This window comes from Phymastichus coffea, unplaced genomic scaffold (assembly GCF_024137745.1).
Source record: "Phymastichus coffea isolate CEN01 unplaced genomic scaffold, Cenicafe_Pcof_1.1 PCOF00004, whole genome shotgun sequence".
Classification (NCBI taxonomy): domain Eukaryota; kingdom Metazoa; phylum Arthropoda; class Insecta; order Hymenoptera; family Eulophidae; genus Phymastichus; species Phymastichus coffea.
The window spans coordinates 6,645,442-6,650,465 of NW_026706815.1; the positions used below are offsets into that span (position 1 = coordinate 6,645,442).

A 5,024-nucleotide genomic window follows, 5' to 3' on the forward strand; every position below is an offset into this window, starting at 1 on the left:
TTGCCGAGAAATCCATCTAGATTTGACGAGAAATCCATCTAGATTTGTAGAGGAATCCACCTGGATTTGCAGAGGAATCCACCTGGAATTGCAGAGGAATCCACCTGGATTTGCCGAGAAATCCATCTGGATTTGACGAAAAATCCATCTGAATTTGACGAGAAATCCATCTAGATTTGTAGAGGAATCCACCTGGATTTGCAGAGGAATCCACCTGGATTTTCCGAGAAATCCATCTGGATTTGACGAGGAATCCATCTGGATTTGACGAGAAATCTATCTGGATTGGCCGAGAAATCCACCTGGATTTGCCGAAAAATCTATCTGGATTTGACGAGAAATCCATCTGGATTTAACGAGGAATCCTCCTGGATTTGCCGAAAATTCCATTTGGATTTAACGAGAAATCCATCTGGATTTGCCGAGAAAACCACCTGGAATTGCAGAGGAATCCACCTGGATTTGCCGAGAAATCCATCTGGATTTGACGAAAAATCCATCTGAATTTGACGAGAAATCCATCTAGATTTGTAGAGGAATCCACCTGGATTTGCAGAGGAATCCACCTGGATTTTCCGAGAAATCCATCTGGATTTGACGAGGAATCCATCTGGATTTGACGAGAAATCTATCTGGATTGGCCGAGAAATCCACCTGGATTTGCCGAAAAATCTATCTGGATTTGACGAGAAATCCATCTGGATTTAACGAGGAATCCTCCTGGATTTGCCGAAAATTCCATTTGGATTTAACGAGAAATCCATCTGGATTTGCCGAGAAAACCACCTGGATTTCCAGAGAAATCCATCCTGCATTTGCTGAGAAATCCATCCTGGATTCTAGCTGGATATCCATCCTGGAAATCCAGAAAAAATCCATATGGAATCCATAGCATTCCAGCCGGATATCCCGCTGGATTTCCAGCTGGATTTTTTCAGTAGGGAAACTATGAGTTAAAATGATTTGATAATTTTATATTACAGCAATATGACAGTGATATACAAAAGCAATTATTAACAGACAAAATGGATAAATTTGTTGAATCACAAAGCTTATCATTGGATAACGATGGAAAAGTTGATAGTAATAATTCACATGATAGTATTAAGCTATTGAAGGTTCAAAATTCAGATGACAATAAAGACTTAATTGAAAGTCGCTTGAAGAAACAGATTGAAAAATTGGAGAATGACAATTTAGCTTTACAACATGAAAATACGAAATTCAAAAACAGGATAGAAATATTACAATCTCGATTAGAAACATACCGTCTAATTAATGAGAAATTGCAATTTTAAATTTATAACCATGAACAAAAGTTTAAAGATAATGAAGGAGTAGCATAGGAAGATTCAAGATCTAGAAAAAAGGTAATAATTTTTTAAAAATTAATTATAAAATTATACAGTACGTTCTCATTTTTGTCTCTCTCTTCGTCCTAGAGCTTTTATCTATTTTATCATTCAAACTATAGTCCAGAATTTTGTTTTGATAAATAATGCTATTTATCGAATCCGTAATCTAACACTATGATATATTACATATAATTCACCATAGCTAGAAACGTATTTGCCTTGTAAAAATGATCCATCGGTTATTATTAAAGTCAATGAAACATTAATGAATTTTAATCAGTTTTAATGTAATGGTTCAGTTTCAATTGGCAAGTCAATTAAAATTAAATCAGTTTTAATTATCTTTAATCGAAATCACAATCAATATTAAAATTTACTATTGATTTCAATACTATTTAATTATTTTTAATAATATTTCCAATAATGAAAAACTTAATTACTTTTTATTTAATATTTCTTTATGTACATTAATAATATTTAATGGAACTCTACATCTAATGTAACAACTTTAAATATTTTCGAATAGATACTTATAAATGTAATTTTCAGTCACTTTTTATCCAATATTTTTGAATATTTTTTATAAATCTTATCATGGTTATTATTTGGTTGAAAAAGAGATGGAATTTAAAAAAATTATCTCAAAATATATTTTATTATACTTATAGTTGACTTCCGGTTAAAAGCTCAGACGGGAAAGACGTGTCTGGTGTAGAACAGCAATAAAGTTAGTGATATCAAAATAAAAGAGAGAATAATCAATTGAAAAGTGGATAGATCGAGTATAAAGGTAGGCTACGAAGAAGGGATAAAGAAGTGAAAGATAAGGGCGTGTAAGAAGAAAATGAGTGAAAGTAAGAAGAGCAGCAAAAGTGCGGTTATGGCGGCAATGAGCAGGAAGGAAGAGACGAAGAGCGGAGAGCAAGAATGGACAAAGAAGGGACGGGGCAGAACAATGAAAGGAAAAAATGAGAAGAAGGAAAATGGTGGAGAAAAAGATATAAGAAAGTTCATGCAAAAGGAAGAAGAAAACAAGGAAATAGGATTCGCAAAAAGTGTAAAATTAGTACACACACCACCGAGGAAATTAGATGAGGGGACGTGCGGTAAAGTTGAGAAAAATCGCAGCAAAATAATTGAGCAGATGGAGGAAACAAAAGACGTCGACGACAAGGTAACAAAGGAAATTAATCAAGATGAAACGAGGAATGTGAAGGATGTTGAAGAAAAACAAGAAGAGATAAACAAAAGAGCAGAAGACAAAAGTAGCGAAAGTCAAGAAGAGGAAGCGGTACAGCGAGCAGACGAAGACCAACAAGCGTAGAGGGAGAGAAAGAACTGGAAAGAAATAAGCCAGATGCGATGAAAAACTCAGAATACGAGTTCGAGATGAGAGAGAGGAGAGATAGGAAGAATAATGTGTTTATCAGAGGAGTGAGGACGTCGGGAAGAAGATGGAAGGAAGAAGCAGAAAAAATAATAATGGGAATGATAAGAAAACAGTTTGGAATAAGAAGGATCCGGCCAATGAGAGGAGGAATACTTTTGACATTTGAAAATTTTAGAGAAAAAATGGCGTTTATAGAACAAGAGGAGGTTTTTGAAAAAATAGGAATAAGCTTGGAAGAAGATAGAACATGCAGAGAAATAGAAGTGCAAAAATGGATTGGGCTGGTAGCAGAGCAAGAAAGGAAAAAACAAAAACAAGTGCAAGTGGGCTACTTAAAAATAAAAATCAACGGAAAAATGAGCTTATGGGACGAGAGAAGATGAGGTCTCGGAGAGGCAAAGGACAGAATTTTTTTTTCGGGGCAGAAGACAAGAAGAGGAGCAGCGAGAATGGAGAGGGACACCACGGCGGACAAACACGGAACATTTCTACGATAGGTTTCGGAACTAGTGAAGAAGCAACAGTTGAGGAAGAAGAAAGTGACAATTGGGAGATCCAGGACATATCAACAGAAGGGGTAAGAAGAGAAACAACGACGAGCAGAGGGACCGGCGAACATAGAAGGACAGGTCATAAATACGTATCATGGAATGTAGCAGGGAGTAAAAATATATTAAAATGCAAAGATTTCTTAAATAAGTTTGACATTATTTTATTACAGGAGACATGGGTAGAAAAAAATTAAGAAACAAATTTAATTAAAAAACTGCACAAAAAATATAGATGGGAAATGAAGGCAGCAATCAAAAAGAAAACGAGGGGGAGAGCTAGTGGGGGGTTATAATAGGGATTAGGAGAGAGATAGGTAAAAACGCGGAGATAGAAGAATGGGAATATGGAATAATAATAAGGAATATCTGGATGGGGAAAGAAAAAATTGATATTATAACGATTTACAACAACGCGAAAACGAGCAGAATGATCAGCAAACTGAAAGAGGTAATAGAGATAAGCTTAGTTGAAGGGAAGAAATTTATTACAGCAGGAGACTTCAATGTAAGGGTGGGAAGCGAACAGATAAACAGGGACAGTAGGAGGAATTCGGAGGATAAAAAAACGACGCGGGAGGGATTAAAATTAATAGAAAGTATGAAATATTGTAACGCGGAAATAAAAAACGGATGTAGCAAAGAAGACGAAAAGGGGAGAATTACTTTTATTGGAGATACGGGCGCATCGGTCCTAGATTTGATAATAGAAGGAGGAATTGGGATAACAAAGATAGTGATGGGGATAAAAATAGTAACAAGGATAGAATCTGACCACCTACCAGTAATTTTCGAGTTGGGTAAAAATGGAAAAAGGGAGGAGGAAGGGGAAGGGGAGACTAGAGAAAGACTTATATGGAAGAAGATAAGACAGAGGAATATGAGGTTGCAATGGCGAAAAAATGGAGGATAGAAGAACTGAGGGGCAAATCACCGCAGGAGAAATGGAATAATTTGGTAATGAATATAAAAGTATCAGCTGATAAATTGAAAATGAAAGGTAGCGGAAGGGTGGGTGGGAGATTGAGTAGAAACAAGGATGGGGAAATAAGGATGCAAAAAAAGAAAGTACGGGAAGAGTTGAATGCATGGAGAGCAGACAGAACGGTAGAAAAGAGAGAGTTATGGAAAAGAGGGAAAAACAAACTAAAAGAAATGATAACGAGAAAAATAAGAAAGGAAAACGAAAAAAAGATCGAAATCATGGCAGCGAGCAGAGACATGGGAGAATTTTGGAGGATAGTAAATAAAGAAAGGCCGAGGAAAAGCAGGAAAGGGGAAACATTCAAAAAGGAGTATTGGGCCGCACATTTTAAGAATTTACTAGGAGCAACAGAGGAAGGGAGGAGGATCCCCAACAAGGAGGGAAACATGAACGGTAGGGGAAGCGAGATTGAGAGAGGAAGCGCGAACCACGAGGGAGAAAGTAAGGAGAGGATAGAAGAGGGGGCGGGGGAGGAGGACAGATTAAACAAGAGGATAAGCGAGAAAGAACTTAGGGATGCCTTGAAACAAATGAAAAACGGAAAAGCAGCGGCTCAGAACGAACTCCCCATTGAATTCATAAAGGGACTACCGGATAATTGGATAGAAACAATAATAGAAATTTTTAATGAATTATGGGACAGGAGCGAGATTTTGGAGGGATGGGAAATAGCAAGAATTTACCCAATATTCAACAACGATGAGGAGGAGGAGGCTAGAAATTATAGGGGGGTATCACTACTAGAT

At 36.7% G+C, this 5,024-nt stretch overlaps 1 protein-coding gene across 1 annotated transcript; it reads left to right on the plus strand.

The window, feature by feature from the left end:
* The first annotated feature begins 2,199 nt into the window (after positions 1-2,199).
* Positions 2,200-2,679, plus strand: LOC131667111 (cilia- and flagella-associated protein 251-like). The gene has a single exon (XM_058940327.1). It carries the CDS (start codon positions 2,200-2,202, stop codon positions 2,677-2,679), a length of 480 nt encoding a protein of 159 aa, XP_058796310.1.
* The last annotated feature ends 2,345 nt before the right edge of the window (positions 2,680-5,024 follow it).

Coding starts and splice junctions, on each gene's coding strand:
- LOC131667111 (XM_058940327.1), top strand. CDS start 2,200: ATGAGTGAAAGTAAGAAGAGCAGCAAAAGTGCGGTTATGGCGGCAATG.